The 24,265-nt window shown below is 42.2% G+C and overlaps 1 protein-coding gene across 2 annotated transcripts; it reads left to right on the top strand.

The window, feature by feature from the left end:
* Nucleotides 1-47: 47 nt before the first annotated feature.
* wrap53 (WD repeat containing, antisense to TP53) lies at nucleotides 48-18,411 on the top strand. Of its 2 annotated transcripts, none has more exons than XM_068308797.1 (11): nucleotides 48-230; nucleotides 1,275-1,715; nucleotides 1,864-2,053; nucleotides 3,690-3,785; nucleotides 6,766-6,874; nucleotides 8,478-8,566; nucleotides 11,538-11,761; nucleotides 13,502-13,713; nucleotides 16,060-16,163; nucleotides 16,279-16,422; nucleotides 17,148-18,411. In XM_068308797.1, exons 2-11 carry the CDS (start codon nucleotides 1,439-1,441, stop codon nucleotides 17,392-17,394), a joined length of 1,692 nt encoding a protein of 563 aa, XP_068164898.1. In that variant the 5' UTR covers nucleotides 48-230; nucleotides 1,275-1,438; the 3' UTR covers nucleotides 17,395-18,411. The 2 variants fall into 2 exon arrangements, with proteins under 2 accessions (XP_068164898.1, XP_068164897.1); XM_068308796.1 differs by having other exon boundaries at nucleotides 1,861-2,053.
* The last annotated feature ends 5,854 nt before the right edge of the window (nucleotides 18,412-24,265 follow it).

Here is a 24,265-nt window from a genome sequence, read left to right as displayed (position 1 = left end):
TGACCCGACGGGCGCCTCGGCGGAAATCTCGCGAGATTTGGGAACACGTGGCCACAGACGGTGTTTACATCATAGCGTTAACTAGTGAGCAGAAACGTAAAAGTCCTGAAGTTGCAGGTCGTCGAACCGTTGCGTACAAGCGCTACACTGCGGCCGTCAGTGAGACACCGTCGACGACCGACGTGTTAAAACCACAAGTGGAACCAAAGGCCACGCAAACCACGACACAGGTAGGTAGCATCGGACAGCAAGCGTGGGCTAATGCTAGCAGGAGCTAACGCGGCGTGATTGGCGTTTCCGTGGAGCTGCTGACGGCTGCAGGGAGTTCAGGCAGTGCTCATTCATCATCACGGAGCGATGTTGAGGCGTGTAAAGGCTTCATTCTGTAACGTGTGCTTCGTAATCGTCAGGTGATGTTGTCACGACACGACTAGCCACAGGTGTCCGCCGTGTGTTCGCATCTGCAGCTATACGTCACTTGTAGCTTCATGAGTAAAGTGGAAAATGAGTACATATTGTCTGCAAAAACACGAGCAGTTTCAGGTGATCCTTCCAGCAAATGTATTTTTATTTCTATTTTTCTTGCGTGCAACACAAAATGCAACTTTGTACCGACTGCTTGCTGTCTAAAAAACCATTCAACCCCATCATAATATGCGTTTTTAGCACTTTGTAGATCATATTGTTACAGCCGCCACTTTCTCTCAGCATACTGCATTTAGAGGATCATAACCAACTCCTGAAGGAAAACCACTGGTTGTGAAACAGTCCTGTAATTTCGAGTTCCAAGCACCTTTTTCCAATCCTAGATTGTCACCTCAGGTCACTGAATTGACCCCAGACTTCTTCTAAAGTCATTTCTGAGTGGATCCCAAGTTTTGCTTGTGATCACTGGCCTTTCGGAGTATCCCAAGTTTCATCTTCCTCATAGATTGTGAGATATGTTTTCCTGGGATTTCCTCATATGTGATAGAATCCATTTTAGGTTTGTCAAAGGTAAGGTGTGTTCAGTGTATTCTACTTCATTTTCCCCTAATCTAGACCTTTTGTGTATCTGTAGTCTCCAAAACGTATAGTTTTGTTTCTATTGAACTTTTGAGTACAGTAGTCATTAAAAAGACTTTTTTTTTCTTTAATATATGCAACTATCTAGTGAGTTATATACCTAGTATACAAGGTGTGTGAGAAAATTTGACTTAAAACTATTTTCATCATGTTTAGTATTTGGTCTCACCTGTCTTGTACCCCTCTATTTTTCATTTTCACGCTACTAGGATAGTGGGTGCTGTGATGTCCTCGACCCCCAGCAGACTCAAACACCCACACTGCAGGAAGAAGCATTATCCCAGTAGCACTTATCTCACCCACGTCTGACAGCCAGTGACTGGACTTAGACGCCAGCTACAGGACTTAACCGAAGGGATTGATAAACAGAGAGATGTCTGACTCAACTGGAGGTGGAGAAAGTGGAAGCACATCAGGGCAGGATGCAGAAGCGGATAGTGAACCCCCTCTTCGGGTGCCACCTTTACGAGGAGATGACAGTTTTGAAGTAGAGGAGACATCAGAAGAAGGGGCGCCTCCATCTGCCAAGCGGGCCAGAATGAACGAGGAGGACCAGGCGCTGGAGGAAGGTGCAAAACCTGTCAACATGCATGGAGACACATCAGCGCAGGCTAGCCTGCAGCAGGAAGACGAAGTAACGGCGACTGAAAGTAAAGTATCTGTAGCAGCAAGTACTCCATAAAATATAAGATCAGTAGGGAATTCTGTTCAATTGGAAATAAGAGTTTGGATGCTTTCAGAGATTCTCATTCAGACTTAGCTTGAATTAAACTGTATGACATTGTCTGATTCTAGAAGGAGAAGGAGAACAACGTAAAGAGGAAGCTGATGAAGGGGAAAATGAGGGTCCTGTCAGTGGAGGAGGTGAAAAGGAATGCCACCAAAATGGAGAGGCAGAACATGATACTCATGGAGAAGAAGGTGAAATGAAACCAGCGGAGGTTCACAGCAGCAACGGATCTGCAGACAGCCCCAGTGAAGTCCACCAGTAAGTCAAGAAGTCAGGTTTATTTTTAAATCTGTTTGCGGCTCACAAGTGGTAAAGCTACAGGAGACGCTCCACCAATGGGAGCTATTTTAAGCAAGGTTTTGACAGTGAGGGGGTGAAGATGTTGTGTAATAATTATTAAGATGTGTCACAAGTGTTGTTAAAAATGAGAAAGAATATTTTTTAAATGTATTTCAGACCAACAGCTTCTGGTAACAGCCCAGTACAAAAACAGTGAAGTGCAGCACAGCACTTCAAAATCTCATTGTTAATTATTAATATCTTATTTGAAGTTTCATCATTTCAAATATCCAAAACGATCAAAACATTAAAAGAATAGCATCTGTAAAGTTACTACAAGAAGTGATTCTCTGATTTGATGATTATTACACAACTTTATGAACACATGTAGTTGTCAGTGGTTGACGGGATCGTTCGGGAACGGCTTCTCATTTTAAATTAGTGAAGTTAAACACTTCACAGCATTAACTCAGTCAGCATGATCAATCAGCACTGACACAGGATGAACAAGAACAAATGCAGTAAGAGACTGCAACATCCTGCGACACCCCTGAATTCAGAATTTTACCCTGACCTACTTGCATAGGTCAAAAAAGCTAGTGCTCTGACCTTTTACTGTCATTGATCAAATCAGTAGCTTTGATCTATGGTCTTACTCACGCTGGCCTTCTATCTTATCTAGTTCCTGAGTGTACAAAAGCTCAAATTTGACCTTGACCCAGTTTTCTCAAGGTCACGTCTCATTTTCATCCCCTTTGCCGCCTGAGTAATGTGCTTTTTGTTTCATCTTTCTTCCTGCGGTTGCGAAGATATTTGGTGGACTAACAGACGGGCGAACCGAAGAACACACAAACGCTGACAATTACAATACATCACCGCTTTGAAGCGGGATGTAATAAGACCAAATCGAATTCTTGATTATATTGGTTGTGTAGCAACACTATAAATGGAACAGCTCAATACTATCCATTAAATAGTCTAATTCACCTCTGATTTTCATATCAACTAAGTTGACACATTTAACATTTAATACATTTAACACAGTGGCTCAGTGGTAAAGCGGCGGAGCGGTAAAGCTGGTCGTCCAATGTTCCAAAGATCGGCGGTTCAATTCCCGCTCTCGCCCAGCCGACTGGAGTGTGAGCTGACAGTGGGGGGTGTCACCTCACCTCCGGAGCACTGCCGAGGCGCCCTTGAACAAGGCGCCGTCCCTCTTTACAAAGTTGCTCATTTGGGGCGCACCGTGTAGGAGCTGCCCGCCACTCTACCTCCCCTGCATGCCTACAGGCCCCATTGTGTGTGACAGGGGTCTGTACATACTAACATATATTTATGCATGTGTTTGTTCAAACTAGAGTGTGCTCTTAATTTCCCTTCGGGATTACTAAAGTATACTAAATAAAAACTAAATTAAAAAAATAGCTTTCCCCCCCAAAGAATAGGATGTTCCTCAGTTTCTGGTCAATTTAAACAAATTCTTAGTATAAATGTCAGTTATGATCATATTCAGTCAATCAACTTTGTGACCTCATTTTACACTTAATTTGTTAAAGTGTGATTCACCTTTTTAAACTCATGAACTGAACATTTCCCTTTCTGTTTTTCCTGCTTCCAGCCTTGGCCTAGATTTCACCCAGAACCCCCAAATGCTGACTGGGTCGTGGTCTGAGTACTCGAGATTCCCAGAGAATTACCTCAAAGGCTGCAAATGGTAATTTATTTTCAAAGTTAATGTGATTTGTGGGATGAACTTTTGTAAAGTGTTCAGTATAAAACGTCATGAAAACAAGACTATGATTAAATACCACCACATCTGAGAGGAGACACACCTATTAGTATCATTTTCTTCAGAACATTCACTCCACCCCCCCACCAGTACCAGCCATACTTCTTCCACTCATTCAAAAAAGACTGTTGTAAGAAACTTCACTTGGTTTTTAGAGAAGCATCACTGTCCTGTAATCAGACATTGTCTTTCAAACTTTTTGATATCTCACTAGTAGAGATTTGACCCACTTTTAAATTAAATTGATGTTCACTGAAGCCCATAATACCTTGACTTGGAACAGCCTTCCATTGGGATGAAACACATTCATAAATAATATTTATTACACTCAGGTCACACTCTGTGAAGGTGTGTACATCGACTTTGTTGCCTCTGGCAGAAATGTCCCCGAACACTTCATGAAGGTTGTTTCAACCCCACTAAATTTGTCTTTACATAAAAGAAGATTCACATAATACAAGAGTCAGATGTGCAAAAAGTCCTTGTCCAAGTGTGTTAAACAACCAAACTAACCAGGAGCAAACCAAACGCCAACACTGGACTGTCCAACTGGACGCTGATACTTGTTGTCAAGAGTTGATGTCAATTCTCATGCCAGTCTTTGAAGTTTAAGTCTAATGCAACTGGATTTCTTGTAAGGGTTTCAGACGTCCTGACTTTCAGCTTAGACTTTTTTTCAATTCTAGCTGACAGCTAAGAAGTGCAGATACTGAAACCATTCTGAGGACTGGGTTGTTGCAGGCTTTTCACCACCCAGTGCTACAGACACTGGCAAGCGGTAGTTACGTTTCTTAAACCCATTAGTCCCATCCAGAAAGATACATGAGGCTCTTACAGGACAGAATGAATTTAGTTTGACCTCTGCTAAAAGCTGTTGGTGGACTGGAATCAGCTCCAGTGTCAGGCAGCCTATAGAAGAAGATTTGCTAACCTTCAGCACAAAAGCAGAGTTGGGGCCCAACTTCAGCTTCCAGAAGTTGTCGGTTGAGTGCAAACAGAACGCACGCACAATAATCACAAGCAATTCCCTAATCTTGCCACTGCCTGCAGCAGCATACATTTGAGAGAGCAACTTTATATCTGAGGAGTCCAAGGGCATGGAAGACATCCCCCAGAAAACCATTTCCATAACTCCTACAGGTTGACTTTTTTTCTTAGGGGGAAGAGCGAATCTGTCCTTCTCTGCCTCTTCACCAACGGAGCTGCTCGTCTTTTCAAGAGCGTTGACTCTGATCAAGCACGGCAAAGGCTGGACTCAATTTTCTTAACCTTGCTGCCACTAGAAGTTCCCCTAGAGCAGGGGTGTCAAAGTCAAATACACGGAGGGCCGAAAAAACAAATTTTCTACAAGCCGAGGGCTGGACTGGTTCAGTGTTTGTTAAAACATATTCAAATGAATATAGCCTACTGAACCAAGAGCTAACAAAGTGTATATTATTTGATGATTAAATAAATAAATCAATATTTTCTTACAGCTCCATCAGTAACTTCAAGGAGAAACCTTTTCAACAGCCAACAGCAAAAAAGTAAATGTCCTTCAAAAACAAAATATGTTCCTTAGTATCAAGATAAATGCATAAATGAAATTCAATGCATTGTAAACCGAAAATACACTATTGTGCGTGCATTATTGCATGAACAATAATATTGTGCATATACAATAATAATGCTTTATTGTGCAAAAAAAGTACATTTTTGTGCTGCTCTACAATCCTACCAATCACTGCTTTAAAATATGAAAATAAAAAAAACCAGTTGTATCCTTTCTCATGGCTCTTATCTGCAATTTCCCCTCAGTCCGTTCAACTCAAATACATATAAATAAATTAAAAATCTATGGCACACAGACAAAACAATACTTCAAAGAGACGTGTCTTGTAGAAACAAATGAAAAAATTTGACTTGACTTTAAAACTGAAATACGTTACTGCTGTTGTCTGATGCTCACTTGTCTGAGGCTGACCCTGATCTTTGATAATGTCTCATCTTTTGTACAAGTTCATAAATGTTTGGGGTCAGGCTCTGAGCTGAGGAAATCCTCAGGATGGAGTGAAGGTGTTTATCAGACGGCTCCGGTGTGATGTTTTGTTCAGCTTCATCAGAGAGAACAGTTGTCCACACAGGTCTGTGCTACAAAACATAAAGCGTCCGAGCAGCTTGGATGCACAGCTGGGGCATTGTGTTGGGGATGAAACGTGTAAACTTGGCAGAAGACACTCAGGTTTTCCTTTTACCTCTTTGATCATAAATTCTGACTCCCACCTGGCTTAAAACCCCCTGCTCTCTGCATCCACCTGTCTTTTAGCCGTTTTTGAGGAGGGGAGTGACTAAATTGTTTTGGTGTGTGGGGAATGTTGTTTTGGTCTGTGCAAAACATCGGGGTCATGTGCGGGTCATCTGCGGGCCAGTTCTTAATAGTACTGTAATTAAAAATGATCCGGCGGGCCATTTCACCACGGTTGCCACAATCACCAGACACGACTCACCATAAGATGCTGACACGTTACGAAAAGAGGTTAACCATCAAGTTGCAATGGGAGCCTGCACTTGACAGAGACGATTGACAATTCTTACAGCAGACAGCCATGATCTGTGTACCAGAGGACTGCATTACAGACCAGTTAAATGAAAATCCAGACATCAGCTGCAGAGCTCAAAGATGGGTTTAAAGCAAAAAAAGCCATTTAGGACAGCAGGGATGTTTAAAACGGGGAGCAGTCTGGCCAATGCCAGTCAAGATAATTGTCTTGCCTCCTAATGTGGTGTTTTTAGAATTGTCACGATTGCTCATGCCAGACGTCGCTTCTGAGAGGAAGACCACCATCCTATGTACAAGTTGTTCTCAGTTTGTCACTGTTAGTATATCACCATATTGTTCCCCCGTATCTTTCTTTATCCAAACTAGGGCCCCTGATGGTTCCTGTATCCTGACGAACAGCGCAGACAATGTGCTCCGTGTGTTCAACGTTCCCCCAGAAATTTACAGCTACAACTGGGACTTGCTTCCTGAGATGGTTAGCACACACAAAGGTTACTGTTTTTGCAGATGAAAGAATGAGTAAGGCTAATTGAACATTGGCAGCATACCAAAAATCCTTGACATTATATTGTCTAGGCGTGACAGTTGAAATTACGCAAACAATCATTGTTATTATTTTATTTGCGTAGCATAATTGATGAGTTCCAGGTACAATGCACACTTGGGGAGAAAAAAAAAACGTGAGAAGCTGGCAACAGCTTAATTGTTATGTGCATGTTGGTCATTCCCCAAAGGCAGAGCATCCCATGACAGCTCATCAGATCTCAAATCTAATTTACACAGTCTTCAGCCAGTTTTGATTTATGATGAGTCATTTAAAATGGAATGGAATGTCAGAACTGTAGTCTTTTTTTAAAAGACTACAAAAGACTACATAATATCCTATAAAAATGTGCTGCCAAGAAATATCCATCTGAATACTCAGACTAACCAACATAACCCTTTACATTTGAACCCTTTAAGACATCAAATTAAATGAAATGGACATTTATCTGTAATAAACTTTACTCTGTGACTACTGTAACTACTGATTCCTGCTGGGGACCGGTTTGTGGTTTAAGATTACAAATATGACACAAAAAACTCACTGGCAGGAACAAAGTTGTTGTGACAGAAATATTTTTGACTACATTAAAAAAAAAGTTAGGGAGCCAAAATTAATTTGTAAAGTCTTTTATTGTCTGTGTTTTTAAAAAAGAAATGCAAGAGAGTAGAACATTGACGGTAAATCTTTGATTGGCTTGTTACATACACGAACCTTCAGTGTGCTTTAATACAGATTTTAAAAATTCTCGTTTGAGAATACCTTTTTCTCTATTAGGTTTCTGAGATGTCTAATCTTGTAAAGTGAATTCTAAATAAAGTGAATCTGTGGAATGCTGCTTTAATTATGTTTTTTAATTGGAAAAGTCTCTTGTTCTGAAAAGCAGAGTATAATAGAAGTTGAGTTACTAACTCTTACTTGTCATTCTTCATCTGTTCATTGTTTGTAGCATAGAGCTTTATAAAAAGTTTTAATTTCTTTCAAACATCTAAAGTAATTTCCTGTACAGAAAAGATCATCAAACTGTTGAGCCTTGTCTGACCTTTTTTATGCAGACGCTGTCAGTGAATTGGTGATTGTCTCTGTTGTTACAATCAACTAAGAACTAATTAAACATTTCAATCATTTAAACCCAGAATTTTGAAATGCTTTGCTGAGGATGTAAGTTAGAATAAACGTTTAAGCATTAAGGTTTTTGGAAATAAGTAGTGAGTTGATGTCTTAATTAATTACATTACAAGCTCATAGCTTGGGATCAGTGAGCAAAAACAATTGAAATACAGTCCATTTTATTCCATTACAGAGATCGCAGACCTTTAGCGAAAGGGTAGAAAATTGAACTTTGATTGCTCCATTTCTCACCTAGTGCTCCTGGCTTTTTATATTTAATTTCTGAACAAGGAAGATCTGCCGTGTAGTCCTCTGGCCTCCCATTCATCATTCGCATCTCACTAAGTGATGCCATTGCGTATTTCTCGTTCTTAAAGGAACGTTTCTATCCTTACGATCCTGACTTGATTTAACTCTGTGGCAGAGTCCAGCTCTGAGGATGGCTGAGGGAGACACCGTCTATGACTACTGCTGGTACCCCAAGATGAACTCTCTGGACCCGGACACATGTTTGTGAGTTTGACTCTGTTCGGTGAACCATGCCCTGAGCCTCGTCTCTGAGTAGCTGGAGATGAGACATTTAAAGTTCACTTTGAAGGTCAGCCTGCCAGGTGTTGAAGGATGGATCCGCAGAAAACTTAACGTGTTGTTCATCAAAGCCACACATACAACTATTTAAATGATCTAACATGCATGGCCTCAACTCCATGGCACTTCGTTTAGGATGTGCATACCTGGCTTTTCCTAGTTTGACAACACATATCATCCTAATCCCAATTCCACCCTTACCACATAGCCCTACCTTCCATTTTGTGTACGTCTGCATAGGATAGTGTGACTCGTATCTACAGGGGATTGAAGGATAGTGGTCATGTAGCCCACCAGATAGCCCTCCCAGCAAAATGTTTTCAGACGCAGACTTCAAAAAGAGTGACGGAAGAAAAACCACTAATAGTTGTGTATATTTGTATTATTTTCTCAAATGACTCAAAAATCACTGCTGAGGGAGTGAGAGACCTGTTCACAGATGTCTGTGGTTATTATGTAATCATGGGACGAGTTGAGTCCATTTCCTAAATGGAGATTCCAGGTGCTACCCGTTGTAAGTTGTTGTTGAAGGGGTGAAGTGAGAAAGAGGGTTAGAGTTTAAAAGAAGAATTGATATTAGGACAAAGTAAAATGTGAGATATAAATCGGTTGTACTTAATCTCATATGTATAATCAGTATTATTTCTTATTGCGATGTAGCAACACCTGACTTTCTTTACCTGCATTGATCCCTTACAAGCCAAAAAAATGCCTTTTACGCACAAGGGACATCAGTCCATACCGCCCACCTGGTGTTGTGGTAAACAATCATAGATTTTGTATAATTGACATGAAATGGTTATGAAAAACATGTTAACATGTTTCATGAGGTAGTTCATGAGTGTAGATAGAAATGCTGATGTGAGGCTAAAATGAACTGGGCTGTCTCGGGTGTCTCCGGTGCCACTTGTAGAGGAACATTGTGATGGGAGCTCGAGTGTGAGTAGATGCTTACGTCTGAACCACAGCGGCCCACAGGCACCATTAATTAGACTGGTGTGAACAGCAGCGTCACTTAGACAGTGTGGAAGTTTGTGCCAGGCACTAGCCGGAGCCCATGGTTTGAGTATGAGCTCAAGCATTTCTGATCGACTCTCCATTTACAGAAGAGCCTGTTGTCTTGTTTGTGTCTGATCCCTGTGGTGCTCCCTTCCATTGTGAGAATTGTGTGTCTGCATCAAGGGAATCTATAAAAGCTTTGTGATGCTTCTCATTATGAGTTAAGAGTCTGCCTTCATCCTTTCTGCCTCTGTCGCAATCCACTTGGCTGTTTGAGGCCCGTTGTGCTTTTCAGCATGATTTAGCCTGCTAACGGCTCTCCTGCGTGCAGACAACACCTAAAGGGCCTCATGATTCCCCGTCTTGGGACTTTTCTTTTCATCTCATCTTTTTTTTTTTTTTTTTCCAGTGTGTGTACACGCCAGCTTTCAAACTGTGTCCAATATGACATCACAATATTTCTGTGTGTACTGTGAAGTAAAGCCAACAGTAATCCTCAGCTGTCACCATGGATAATGAGTATCGTCCGTGGCGATAGGGGTAGGGCCCTACTAATGAGCCGGGGTCAAGTTGCCAACAGTTTTTACTGTGTATGCGTCCTCTCCCAGCTCCCATCATCCTCCACTTACAGCCTCCACCTCCGACAGATCCATCTGATCAAGGCCCAGCCCTGGCAGCCCTCCATCCTAACATCAGACATTCTTCAGTCTGCAATGGGAGAGGTATCATGGGTCAGGAGCTGCACGTCCAAAAATGAGCTGCGCAAACAGAACAGTGATCAACAGACGATTCCTGTGGACATCGAACCACTTGAGAGACTTGTTAGTGTCTTTACCAAAGACTTGTCAGGAGGATGAAGATGCCAGCAGGAGGCGATGACAGGGAGGCTTCATCCTCCTCAGATATCTGTCACGTATCAGACAGGAGCTCCTGGAGGGGGGGGGCACAGCCAGGTGGTCAGAAAAACAGTAAATAAAGGCTGAGGTGGGCAGATAAGGGGTTATGTTATTGATCATTTGCATTTACAGCAAACCTTGTTTCAGTGCTTTCGCGCTCCCTCCTCCTCTGTTCGCCTCTCCAGTTTTGTTTCTCATTCCTCACCCCCCCCCCGCTCTGCCTGAACTCTGTCTGCCAAAAGCCATGTGCTGATGTTGCCCCTCCTGTAGAGAGGGAATAAGGGCCCCTGTTCTGGCTCGGTTAAGTTGCACTGAGTTCTAGGCATCGCTCCAAGCTAGCAGCAGTCTAGCATTATAATTGGGCATTTCCCTGCTCTGGCATAAAGCTGTGGCTCAGAGGGGCCATAACAGAACACAGCAGCAGCAGTAGGGGCTAATTTCCTTTGTCTAATTTAGTGGCAGAGATGTTTCGGCATTTATTCAGCACCCAATAATTTGAGTTAAAAAGGCATGGCTCAGTCTTTGGCCCTGATTTGAATCAATAAGTCTGTGCAGTGGGCTTGTCTCCTTTGTAAAGTATGGCAAAGAGCTACACATTTGTTTTTAATGCATAAACTCATTCAGGAGGATGTGGTGCAGCAAGAAAAACATGGAAAGGAATCAAAAAATAGATCGTATATATTTCAAAAGAAGCTCGGCAGTCTATTTCTTTTGAGCCTGTTTTGAATTGCTGAGACATCCACAAGTTTGTTTTACTGTTATAGACAAATACTAATTACATTCCTTCACTACACTCTTAAAATAAGGAATTCCTTAATTGTTAGGTGTAAAAACAAGAAGTAAAAAAATGTCCTCAGGGAGAATAAAGATTTACTCTTGATCGCTCATCTTTTTCTTTTTATTCTCTATTGGATTACAGATCTTTTCCCACATGTCCTCTTTATTTACCTTCTTCTCTTTGGCATTCCTTTCTGCCTGGCTTGTCACGGCTCGCTTTACAGTTTAGCCAGCAGTAGCCGCGATAACCCGGTCCACTTGTGGGATGCTTTTTACGGGGACGTACGAGCCAGTTTCCGGCCCTACAATCACCTGGACGAGCTGACGGCCGCCCACTCCCTCTGCTTCTCCCCCGATGGGACGCAGCTGTACTGTGGCTTTGACAAAACGGTCCGGGTCTTCTACACTGATCGACCTGGACGAGACTGTGAGGAGCGGCCCACCATAGGTCAGACATTAGCCGTTTGAAGCATGCTGATGGATTTGTATTATTTGAATGATAATCTCACAACCACTTCACAAAACACGTGACTGACCTTTTTTTCAGATTAGTTCTTTGAATCCATTAAAATTCCACTTATGAGTTATGGTGAAATCACTGTTTCCAAACAATATCTGTGACCTAAATAAAAATTAAAAAAGATGACAAATGTTTTTTGGAAAGTAAAAAATGTCAGTAAATTCTCCCTTTTTCACCTTCAAAAAAAAGAAACAAGTTTCCGCAGTGTTTTTTCTTTTACTTTCAAATTACAGTGGAAACATTCTGTTTATTGGACGGGTTGTGCTGCCTTTTCGTTCGACTGTATGACCCGAGTAAATGGGAGAAATGGTAATGGAGGGAAGGAGCTGCTAGATGGCTCCAACATTCCCCAGAGGATCTGTGGCACTCAGAACCTCTGGGTGCCTCAGTTTCATCCGGTAAAACCAATTAAACAATCACAACCCATTCTCAAACTTAAAATGGATAAAAAGCTGAGTGAGTCAGACATGATTCAAAATTAATATTCAAATCAAAACCTGTTCCATGTCTGGATGAGTTTCTTAAATTGACATCATCATCAGACACTTTCTGCTAAGCTGAAGAATCATTCCATCTGTTTTTCTTCAGATAATAAGAGAAATCTAATGGGAAAAATAGTAAAATAAATAAATAACATGCAAGGAATAAAATCACAGAAACAATACAGAAATAAAACAAACATACCCAGATAGTTAGGAAACCTTTTCCTGGAAAGAAACAGGATAATGTTGACTTAAAAAGGACGCATTACTAAAATTGAATCCTTGACATCATTAACATTAGAAAATGGCCAGTTGTGAAAACTGCCGGCGGTAAAAGATGCCTCAAATTTTGTCAGTAAAACAATGAGAATCACAAGCATATTCTTAGAAAATCAAACGCAAACAACTCAACCGGGACATTGTGGGGGAAAAAAATAATGTGAAGTTTGTTGTTTTTGTGCTGTTTTGTTTCGCTGTCTGTCACATCTTTTTAGACTCAAGTCTCCTTGAACAAACCAACAAAGAGTTTTATTATGTATGTCTGACAAAAATAAAAGAACAGAATGTTTACTGTGAAGAATTGCTATTTTATGTCACGCATTTCAAACAACTCTGTTTGTCAGCAGGTTTTTGTGTCGCCATCCTTTTGCGATTAATGGGGCGAACTATACCAAATCATGAAAACGTCAACAGATAGTTTTTCGTTTTCAAGCTTTCTGATATCCTCCATTATTTTTAAAGCATAAAAATAAAGGAGGCCTCATAAGAAATGCAAAATGCCTGGAGGAGTAATTTCACTCTCTTTGATAGTAAGTAGGCATCAACTCTGCTGTTCTGGCAGCTAAACACACAACTTTACTGCCTCCGTTGTCTTGTCTCTTTGGCTCCAACAGCTCAGCTTGATGACTAATAACTGCAATTTATGCATAAATGTACGTTTAATCTCAAAAAAGAGGTTATGTTGTCCGTGTGAGGACATTGCCAAATGTTTGTTCAGCTTTTTGAGCCAAAAAAAATACAAGGTAAAGAGGAAGTTAAAAAGAACCAGATGATCCAAATGTGTAGTTTTAGGGGGGAAAATATTTTCCTCTTGATGACGTAATCAGTGTTTGAGTGACTGGGAGTTGCCTCGTAACCCTTTTAAAAGGCTATAAACTCTGCCAAATGCCACTCTTGTGTGCTGCAGTGAAGAAGCAGGGCCAAAGTGGCATCATCTCCTGCTTTGGCTTCAGCCCCTGCCAGTCTGTTTACGCCTGTGGCTCGTACTCGCGCTGCGCCGGCCTCTACTCCTGCCAAGACGGCACCCTGCTGGCTCTGCTGCCAACCCGGCACCACGGGGGGCTCACCCATCTGCTCTTCTCCCCTGACGGCAACTACCTGTACACCGGTGGGCGCAAGGTGAACACAAACACACACACACACACAGACGCACAACAGCATGTAGAGAAAGAGACCTGGGGGTTACTGATGCTGCTTCGTCTGAATGATCTCCTGTTTTCTTCAGATATAAACTGACTTTGCCGCATTCCGGAATTGATTTACAGCTTTTTATGCCAGGTTTTTTTGCCTTAATGGCCTGAGTTAGCATGTAATGAATCTGATTAGCGTTTCTGGCATCCCCACAAAAGTCAAAGTCAAAAAGATTTGCTGGATTTTCACAACAGCGTTGCAGAGGTCAGCCATCGTAGGACGATTTAGGTGATGTACTTTTTTTGGGGGGCGACGACTACTAGACAGTTATCAACAGTGAGCCTGCGTAAAGGTTTATTTTGGGTTTTGTTTTTCAGTACTTCCCCATAGCGTAATCCTGCAGTAGATGAAGCTGAACAACAGCTTCATCTACTGACGGAGGACAAACATACCGTATATTCGCCTCTGGCGTAAAATCAACATTAATCTTATTGTAAAATAATTTCAGCTCTTGACCTTTCCGTCAAACTGCTCCGTCTGACAGGAAGCTGACGTTTTCTGTTCTTCTCCGCTCTCCTCGGCCACCAGAGGAAGAAGACTTGTCGACCGCAGCCTTGATCAATTTATTTGAATTTGTTTGTTATTTTGGTGGATTAACACGTTGGTTTGGATCTGAAATAAGCCTTTTGAAAAAGAAAAACAAAAAAACAAGGTTGTATTTCAAGTGGTTGGAAAAACATTTGATTTTACATCCCGCTTCAAAGCGGTGATGTGTTGTATTTGATATTTGTTTTACTCAGGGATTTTTAATTTAATCAGTTTCAGTTCATTGGTCGGTAATGATTAAGATCTTCTTTCACAGGTGATCTTCATCTAGTTAAGTTTCCTCTATTATTTAAGCTTGGAGTTTTACTTACCGTATTTTCCGCACTATAAGGCGCACCTAAAAGCCTAAAATTTTCTCATAAACCCCTAGGGCGCCTTATAATCCGGTGTGTCTTATATATGGATTAATATTCATATTAATATTGGTTAAAAACATGATCGCTGAAAAAAAGCCGGCAGTCTGGCCGCCAGTCATGCCGCACTCCGCCACCAGAGGAGCACCCTCACAAGGCACTCGGGCCTAGGCCCCTAACAACAGTAGTCAAGGGGCATCACCGAAGTCCCGGCTCTGACGGAGCTGCTCTCAGACGGTAGAGCAGACTGTAGGAGCACCGGTGACTACGTAGCAAAACATAAGGAACTTTTAACAATTCTATTAATAAAGTTGGACTGACTGACTGATCTCAGTATTTTCTAACTATTTGGCGTCGGAAATAACCCACTTTAAACTTAATTGGTCTTAAAATGCCATTGTGCTGTCATCTGGAATCTAGTGACGGTCCATTCTATTAGTCTGTGGAAACACACGGAGAAACTGGCATAAAGGTGAATGAAAGACCCTCAAAGCTGAACTTACAGCCTTTTCTGAAATTTCAAGAGCAGAGTCACTGTTAGACAAAGGTGCCAACGGGTGTGCTGCAATTGATTTACAAATGTAGTTGATAGCTCTGGGGGGCAGAGGGGCGCGTTCAGGCTTGTGTATTCTGTCTGCAGCGACGCGCTGTGAGATTCACGGCGGTGAGACACCGACGTTAAAGTCAGTTCTAGGAGTAAAACAGCATCACATTTGCCAGTAAATTAGCAGCCTGACATTAAAATCTAGTAAAAAATTGGTTAGGACACACAGCAGCAGATAGCTGCACCTCACCTCCGACTGGACTACCGATCGATCAAAACAATATTTAATTAATAAATAAGACGAATGTCGGAGCTTAAATATCTGCTTCGAACTTCAGAACAGGAAATAATCCGCTCTGTTCGCACTGCCTGCACTCGTAATGAATTTAACCAGTTTTTAATGTCAGGTTTTTTAATATGCGTGTTGACTTCTTTCTACGATGGCAAAGTGATCAAGTGATCAGTTTTCCTTGATGAGGCTCAGAATGGCTTATCGACATAACAATAAGGGCCATTCAAAGGTAGTCAGGGAGTCATGAATGCAATCATGACTGTCTGAGCAGCGCGGCTCTATCTAGTGGACAGATTGCGCAACTACAGCCACTGCAGTTTATCAAATAAATTTTATGTATTTTTTATTGTATGCACCTTATATATGTAATAAATTATGAAACAAATTATTGAGGGTGCGCCTTATAGTCCAGTGCACCTTATAGTCCAGTACGGAACATACTGTACAGTTATTATTTGTCGTCTTTGTGGATCAGAGCGTTCTGTTTAGTCTGCAGCCCTTAACAAACATTTGATTGTTTGTGTTTGTCGGATGTTTAGGACCCAGAGATGCTTTGCTGGGACTTGCGAGAACCAGGCAAAGTTGTGTTTTCACTGAAGAGGAATGTTTCCACCAACCAGCGCATCTACTTCGACCTGGACCAGTAAGATCACGTCACCAACTTGATCAAAGATGAAGTCACCCGTCCTCTCTGACTGTATAGGTTTCACACCAGTGTTTAAACAATGATCAGTAGTTAGCGTTAATCTTTTGTGCAGGTCAGGCAGGTACCTGCTGAGCGGCGACACAGAAGGAGTCGTGTCTGTATGGGACACGCAAACAGCTCCCCTAGATGGTGAGGAGGAGCTACTGCAGCCTCAGCTCCAGTTCCAGGCCCACTGGGACTGCACCAACGGCATCAGGTGCAAAACCAATCAGAACTACTGTGATGTTTTTAATTTAAATGAACTGTTAGGAGAATGAAAAGATAAAATATCACTTTGAAATTAAGTTCTTCCCAAAACTGTATCAGGCTGTGTAAAAGGTTCCATTTGTAGTGCAGAGTAAATGTGTTAAGATTTGGGGCTAACACTACTGCTGATCACTTGCTGACTGACTGACTGACTGACTGACTGACTGACTGACTGCCTGCTGCATCTTTTATTCTTCTTGATGTGCATCAAGCAACAATTAAGTCTTCTCTAAAATACATTGTTGGCCTGCTGAGACCTCTTCCTCTCTCTGTCACATATACTGCCTGCTAATTATACTGCAGCTAAACACCATTAAAGCTGCTACAAACACTCTTAAACATAAAGCATCCTAGTAGGGAAAGATCTAATTGGACCTTAGGACAAAAATAACTCACACTTAAGAGGAACAGAAAGAAAGCTCTTTCCTCTTTTCTTAGCTCCTTTCAGTAGCATTCAGAGCTTAGTTGAACTGTCTGGATCCCACACAAAAGCATCAGAGACAAAGCAATCATCCAAAATATTTTGGATAAGAGTTCTAATAAAACAGAACATGGCATTGCTGCTTCTTGAGAGCAATAATTACAGTGTCCGTTAAAGGCAATGTTTTTTTTTTGCTTGTTTCTTTGTAGTCATATCAGTGTTTCTTTCATTCATCCATCTTTCTTTTTCTGCAGCGTCCATCCCTTCATGCCATTACTGGCGACTTCCAGTGGACAACGTCAGTTCCCGTGGCCCGGCGACAGCGACGGCGACTCGGCCTCCGAAGGCGAAGGCGGCGAAGTTGTGATGTCACCACAGGAGACGCGACAAGACAACACCCTGAGCTTGTGGTGGGCCGGCCCCCTCGGCACCCCCGCGGAGGGGGCCCAGGATCAGAGTCCAGCAGCGGAGGAGGCCTGCGGAGCCACAGCCGCCGTATGATATTTATTCTGAGGGTGGAGTTTGTCAGGTGTCATGGTTGTGTGTTACATTTGATTCATTCATCCAGGTGCCCTAAATGTAGACAGTTCAGTTATCTCAAACATAACCTACAAGTCATCCGAGTTACACATGAGCTGATCGGGTTTGAAGACTTGTTATAAGAATGAAATGTGTGTGCCAAGACAAGCAGTTTATATCCCTAAATTTGACTCAGGTAGAGACAGGAAGTGGTTTCCATAAGAAGTGATCTGAAGCGTGATGTTTCTCAAAACCTTTATTTCATTCAGTGAGAAATCCCTTTGGAACTCCTTTTATTAAAAGTGTGTACACCATTTTTCTGTTCGTGTGGGGCGTCTACTTCCTGAACTGAATAAAGATGCACCTCTGATGCCATCCTCATACTGTGTGGCTGTAATGCTGCCCTGGAGATTGATAACTGCTATAGTTATTCCAGTTAAGTGCCATTAGGTCTTTGTCTTTTTTTCTAGCTCTGCTTTTGTGAACCGATGGGATGTCACTATTCCACCTTCTTTCTTAAAACTGGTGCACTCAGCAGACAAATGATTTTAGATTAAGGGTTGGTTTTTTTTAAATTTGTGATCATTCTCCCTTTCTGATTGTATGCTCTGTTCTGTGATGGCCTTTAAGTAGTGACTGCACCTGGAAAAATCTTATTTCACACAGATTTTGCTGAGATTTAACTTGTTCTTGCTTGTGTGGCAATGAAGCTCAAATCACATTTTACTGGGGTGATTACATTAATATTGTCGCGCTTTGTTTGAGGTTGTCCACTCAATCGTACCTTCACACACACCGAGACGTCAACTTTTTTTTTTTTTTTTTGCCATGCAATAATTGTATTACTGCAGCTTCAGCTTCACATTACTTATTTACCGTTATTTACTCAATAAATGCTCTACCAGGAAGTACAATTAATCACATCGGCCTTGATGTCACAGCGTTACTGTAAGGACTGTGTTTCTGCACGACGAGTGGATTCCTAGTGGTTTTATTAAAGTGGATGATATCTCTCATATTCGTCTGATTTTTTTTCTTTTTCCGTTGAAAGAAATCCAGAGTTGAATACACCGTAATAAATCCTCAATGAATATGAGACGATGTCCCACTCGAATCAAGAGGCAGCTCTTAAAAACTAAAGGGACCTTTTGGCTTTTGCTTATGAGATGGAAACTATTCATAGCCTTCACTTCTCCCACACACATTCTGTACAAATGCGCGCACACTCGTGTATTTGATTGTCTGAAACCACGGGGGCACTCTGAGTTGAGAGCCGCGCTGTTGTGTTGTGTGCGTTGCTTAGCAACAGTCTCCGCCTTGAGAGAGGAAAGTGGGTAGCGAGACGACAGGAAGGAAAATTGAGCGTGAAAAAACTGCCAAACAAGTGTGATGGATCATCCAGTGGTGGTGTGATTGCGACATATTCGTTTGATGGTTTGGACTTGTCTCCATCTGTGTGTGTGTGTGTGTGTCGGCGAGGTTGGAAATATTTAGAGTATCCTTGATAATAGTTTATATTGCAATGTACATTTCTGATATTTATGCCTGGAAGAGTCTTGTCAAACAGTTTCAGACATGCTTTCCATTGGCAGTTTTTTTTTTCCCCCTAGCCTTTATTTTAGCTCAGTGTTTAAATGTCCACGTTGAAAGTGCCAACCCAAGACATCGGTATTCCATGAGCTGCCAGTGAGTCTCCAGAACCATCAGTTCTTCACAAACCCATAAACCTCTGGTACTGCAAATTTGGGTTAAAATATAAAGCTCATTTTTAAGGACTGAAATCTCTAAACGCTCTAAATATTTGTCAGATCATCTGTTGAGCAACACAACAAGTGCCCTGAAGATTGCCAACATTAAAATAGCCCTTCGTATAAGCATGGAGAAGCCCATACAGTATTTATGGCTGGCCTTCTAAGCAATTATACGTCTACCGTCTATATCCGTTAATGTTAAGGCATCATTTTACTTATGACAGGTCATGATCTCAATATTAAATGGTTAGAGGCTAAATCCAATCATGAAGGTTACATCAGGAAGTTGTCATCTCTACTTTCAGAAACATCTGTCAATATGTTTTTCATGCGTTGCCTCCGGAAAGCCATGTTGGAAAACCCTTAATGCCATCAGACAAGATGACGGCGAAGCCATCATCGTCATCCTCAGGTGGCTGCAGTGTCGTCTTTTCGCTTGCGCAGTTAATGAGCCAATCATCAAGTGTTCTGTTTCTTTGTTTCCTCTGCGTTGCATCTTGAGCGAGTCTCAGTGGCCTCACCTAAGCGCCATCCATTACACAGACACACACAAACCTAACAGTGGGTAGAACAGGAAGTAATGGGATCTTGATATTAAGAAAGACATTTGAAAACAATTATTCAAATGGATGTCTGCCTGTTGAATCTCGTAATCCCACAGTGAAGCACTTAAGCAAACACTCGGTGGCGTGACCCCGGCTGAATTAGCATGGAGGGGAAAAAAAAGCACACGATGCCGATTTTGAAGATGCTAAAATGTCTCGACTGCTCTCTGGTTTGTCACTCTAATGCCGCCTTTGAAAGGAAAAGGGCTTTTGAGAACACGATGCAGAGAGAACAGATTTTCTCCAGCTTTTAGAGGGTGTCAAACATGACATTTCTGAAAATGTCAAAGGGAAGGCTCCTTTATCTCTGAGACACTTTGGATGGTTTTTGGCAGGCGCTTAGCTTTTCTTAATCACACCTTTGAACACATCCATTTTTTTTAATGCTTAATAGGTTGCATATAAACAGCTGGTATATTATTCAGAAAACATTTAACTTTATAAGAATTAAAAGAATCTGAAACTTGCAAATACATCCTAGATGAGTGGACGTTCCCCTCAGGATGAATGGTAATGACTTTGCTGCAGGTCAAACCTAAACATCCTCCTCCTCATCGTTGTCATCAAATGATTCATTTGTAACTAAATGACTGCAAAAGTGATGCTGGACAATTACCAGGAAGCTCAAAATACCATTAGGCCAAATAATAGCTGCAGTCTAATTTTATCAGTGTTGTGTTGCTCTCTCGATTTTTTTTGATGTCTCGTCACAAGCCAGTTCTATTTGGGAATGATCGACTTCTCGACGCTAGTTATGACAGGAGCCGCATCCCAAAATAGTCAGATTTTTTTTTTTTTTTTTTTAAATCTTCATTGTTGGGAGTCATGAGTGGAATGTAATTTTCACCTCCCAACATTTTGTGCTCCTTGCAGACAGACCGGTCTGCAGCTCGGATGACTTGATCTTTGCCTCGCAGAAAGCCCTACGAACTCATTTAATCGACTGAAATAGCCGCGCTCCTTACCAACACATTCCATTTCCATTCCAAAAGGCAGCTGCTGTGATTGACGTGTCCTTGTTCTTGTTCTGGTTTACATTAGATGTGGAAATAATTGGCACCTGTATTCCAGCACATTCTCCAAAGCCGGGGGAAAAGCACCACAGGTTTCATTTCACTGTAGAGTCTGATCCTCCATTCACTCCAGATGTGAAGGCACACACACGCACACGCACACACACACACACACACATCTAGATCTCAAATAACCGGGAAGATTAATATAGAGAAAAGATGCAGTATCATCATTTTCTACTGCTGCTGGCAGATAGAGACGAGTAACCGAGCTCTGAAAGTTCCCTCACGAGTATATAACCCTGCTACATACGAAACATCAACTTAAAATATGTCCTCGCATGTGTGCCCCCACCGCCACTCCATCCTTCACCTCATTGTCTTCTCATCTTCCCTTCCTGCTCTACACGCACTCCCTCTGGCAATCCCTATAGCTACTCATCATGAGGGTAAGCCTATTGAAGTACATTAAGCAGCCAGCATCCCAGCCCCCCCCCCCCCGGACAGATTGGATGGGGATCTCACCGGTTTAGTGGATTGCGATGCCCCACAGAGAGTAATCGCTAGCATAATTGCACCACGGGCGAAGGTAGAGCAGGGAGACGAGAATGAATCCGTCTACCTGCCCTCAGGTTGTGGGGATGACTCTTGTCCAGAGCTTCTGGACGTTCCTCACACCTTTCACTAACCGCCCACCCTCGTTCCCCTCCCCGCAGCGGCCGAGGGGGGGGGGGCTTATTCCGCGGAGCAGAGGCCTATGTCAGACCAGCTCTGGTTGGCACTGGGGGAGATGGATGGAGTAGGAAGGAAGCAGCAGCAGAGGGTGGGTGAGGACGAACAACGGATAAGATGTGGGAGTGAGAAGGGGTGATTGTGTTTCTGTTCCACAAAGCTCCACCAGAGTACACGCCTTTTGGAAAAGGTCAACTCAGAGTCGGGTTTTTAGGATTAAAGATCCAGCTGGCGAATTTATTCCTACTCTTGTAGCAAAGCATTTTTTTTTTTTTTTTGTTCATGTCTGGCATACCTGAAAGCCAATCACACGTTCTAATTCCAATCAATGTCTCACAGCAGGCAGTGGGGGAGCACCTGGAGGTGGAAATTCAAGATGAGAGACAGAGGAAAAATTATGCTCTAATTTAATTATGATTCATTTTCTGACTCTGATTTTCAAATGCTGAATTGCCCTCTCTCTCTCTCTCTCTCTCTCTCTCTCCCTCTCTCTCTAGGCCTCTTACAATTATTGAGATGAAATTAAAATCACTGATAGCATTCAGTGCTCACAGCTCGTCGATAATGTACATTCAGCCTGTGAGTGGTTGGGAGCAGACAATTATGTTTTAAGAGGTTTGCCTGCCATTAAAGATCCACTGGTAAATAGAATTTACTTTAATTTCAATGTTAATTCTCACCACTGATCCCGCTGACTGTGTGACGAGCTTCCAGCCCTCCATCCGTCAGTGACTGCTCTGTTGTTAAAATTATGTTTTTTTTCCCACCACCATCTCTAAGCAGAAGGTCGTAGGTCAACCCCCTCCTGGCTTCGACGGACCCGTCAGTTACGTTTGCTGTTCCCCTTGCGCTCGCACGGCTTTCTGTGGGTTTCAGAATCATGCAAATTATGTGAGCTGTCATTGTCTTCCATTAAAACAATAGCTTATCTCTGGAGTCTGGCCCTGGGCGCCGTGTGGTAGCTTCCATGGCTCCCCAGGATTTGGTTGAAAACAGAAAACAAATTTACTCTGTGCTGCGAATGATTGCATGTGACACTAAAGAATCTCTCTGGGGTGATCGGCTGTGTGTCCCCTTAAGCTGTCCAGTGACTCTTGACTTGCATTTGGAACATTTGAAAGACTGAATAGTTCTTGTTTCCTGTGGGTTTTTTTTGCAATCAAACGCAACAAATTCAATTTTCTTACTCCCAACAATGTCCAATAAGCATTCTCTAGATCTGGAGTAGAGAATAAAACAGTCGGGGACTAAATATAAGTTGTGGGGTTTTTTTTTAGTTTTTTTTTTTACTCGAGTTCAGAATCAATTTCAGTTGCAAATCATGTGAAGCAACGAGGTTACACGCATCACACACATTTTTGCACATTTCATCCCGATCAGGGTGTGTGGTTTCCTGTCTGAGGTATTCATGTGTGTCTGTACGTCCGTCCTTAACCTTAGCCCTCCGAAACATTCACCGTGCACTTACGTTAATTGCTTCTGTTATGCTTGATTTGGTCTGAATGTGTGTATTTATAGTACAGTGTGTGTTTCTGTTTGGCAGCTGGAACAGGCTGTGGCCAGAGTCACCGGGGGGGCAGGGGGGGGATGCGGTTACGAGGAAAAGTTGAAGGTCGGTGCAGTAAACGGGGTCGGCATGAATAAATAAGCTGTAATAAACACTGACATATGAGCTGCATCCTCAAACTTGCTCTCACTTATTCAGCACTATGTCAGGTCCAATGCTGGCGGCGCCCTAAAGCTCTGCACCGTTTCAAACTTGAGTCATCTTCATCGTGCACGCTCTCCATAACGTGAGGAAGAGCCACAAAAGCAGACAGTTTTTTTTCCCCACACAGATAGATTCCCAGACAGAGCAGAAGGTTTGCTTCTCATGCCAGTTCCTCCTTTACATTTAGCTCCGTCATCCACCCTGCCAAGGTTTCAAGAAGTCAATGCAGCAGAAACGGCTCCATCTTTGCTGTTTTTCTTTCTCCCTCCAATCCGCTCTATAAAATCTCCTGCTGTATTTGTTTCTTATTTGGATCTCACAACCTGTAATTACACTTTTTTTTTTCCATTGAATGCATGCTGTAATTTTAAATTTGCCAAAGAAATGTCTCCACTTTTGTCTTGCTTTGCAACCTTCAGCCTGTTTAGACCCTAATCTGCTGAGGTGCAAGACAGGATTTCCAGCTTCCTTTACGCTCTCGCTCTCATTTTAATTTGTCTTTCTGGTTGTGCAGGAGCAGCAGGAGGTGTTCACATTAAAGGTCTCCTCCCTTCTCTCTTCCTCTCTCTGCATCGTTCTGGAAGCGAGGCTGCAGTGCAGCCACAGTTTGTAGATTTCTACACTGAAGCATTGCAGGAAGGGTGGGTTGCTATGCCTTTACACAGGATTATTTTTGTTGTTGCAAATGCCGTTTAGGCATAACTCAGATTTGCAGTCTGAGAAAACGTTTCCGTTTTTACTCTTTTGTGTCATTTCATGTCAGTAAAGCAGACTTTCAGTCTTTAGAGTACGGCAAACTCAAAGTAACCCACTCCGGTCTCATAACGGAGTTCAGTGTAATCCCACACCTTCTATTTGTAAAACATACCTGCTTTTAATTTTTTAAAACTCGAAAGTAAAGCCATTATAACTCTGGGTAGGATTTCTTTAAATTTGAAATACAAAATCAAAGGCAATGCAGGACAGCAAGAGAGTATTTAAGACTCATAAAAGTGATTCAGAGCCCAAAATATACAGAATTATGAGCAAAATATGTATGGA

Source organism: Antennarius striatus, chromosome 23, assembly GCF_040054535.1.
Source record: "Antennarius striatus isolate MH-2024 chromosome 23, ASM4005453v1, whole genome shotgun sequence".
In the NCBI taxonomy this organism is placed as follows: Eukaryota; Metazoa; Chordata; class Actinopteri; order Lophiiformes; family Antennariidae; genus Antennarius; species Antennarius striatus.
This window is presented reverse-complemented; position numbering and strand designations above follow the sequence as displayed.

What these genes read in the sequence shown, in the direction of transcription:
- wrap53 (XM_068308796.1), top strand. Translation starts at nt 1,439, where the DNA reads ATGTCTGACTCAACTGGAGGTGGAGAAAGTGGAAGCACATCAGGGCAG. An exon ending in CGAAGTAACGGCGACTGAAA is followed by an intron (nt 1,716 to 1,860) that starts GTAAAGTATCTG and finishes GTCTGATTCTAG; the next exon opens with AAGGAGAAGGAGAACAACGT. An exon ending in AGCCCCAGTGAAGTCCACCA is followed by an intron (nt 2,054 to 3,689) that starts GTAAGTCAAGAA and finishes TCCTGCTTCCAG; the next exon opens with CCTTGGCCTAGATTTCACCC.